The 446-nt window shown below is 43.7% G+C and overlaps 1 protein-coding gene across 1 annotated transcript in view; it reads left to right on the top strand.

The window, feature by feature from the left end:
* Positions 1-446, top strand: part of LOC102823835 (zinc finger protein 2 homolog) — a 3,584-nt gene that overhangs the window by 2,578 nt on the left and 560 nt on the right. The window contains exon 3 of the mRNA XM_006877931.1: positions 25-440. Coding sequence (XP_006877993.1) covers positions 25-440 — 416 coding nt within the window. The remainder of the gene's footprint in view (positions 1-24; positions 441-446) is intronic.

The following is a 446-nucleotide window of genomic DNA, read 5'->3' as shown; positions in this document are numbered from 1 at the left end:
AAAGTCTTTATTCAGTCCTCACAGCTCACAGTGCATAAGAGAACTCACAGTGGAGAGAGGCCTCATGAATGTAATGAATGTGGCAAAGCCTTTACAGATCCATCAGGTCTTAGATGGCATAAGAGATCTCACAGTGGAGAGAGGCCTTATGAATGTAAAGAATGTGGCAAAGCCTTTACTCGGTCCTCACAGCTCACAGTTCATATGCGAACTCACAGTGGAGAGAGGCCTTATGAATGTAAAGAATGTGGCAAAGCCTTTACTGATTCATCAGGTCTTAGACGTCATAAGAGATCTCACAGTGGAGAGAGGCCTTATGAGTGTAAAGAATGTGGCAAAGCCTTTACTCAGTCCTCACAGCTCACAGTTCATAAGAGAACTCACAGTGGAGAGAGGCCTTATGAATGTAATGAATGTGGCAAAGCCTTTACTCAGTCCTCAAAACT

Source organism: Chrysochloris asiatica, unplaced genomic scaffold, assembly GCF_000296735.1.
Source record: "Chrysochloris asiatica unplaced genomic scaffold, ChrAsi1.0 scaffold00679, whole genome shotgun sequence".
In the NCBI taxonomy this organism is placed as follows: domain Eukaryota; kingdom Metazoa; phylum Chordata; class Mammalia; order Afrosoricida; family Chrysochloridae; genus Chrysochloris; species Chrysochloris asiatica.
This window is presented reverse-complemented; position numbering and strand designations above follow the sequence as displayed.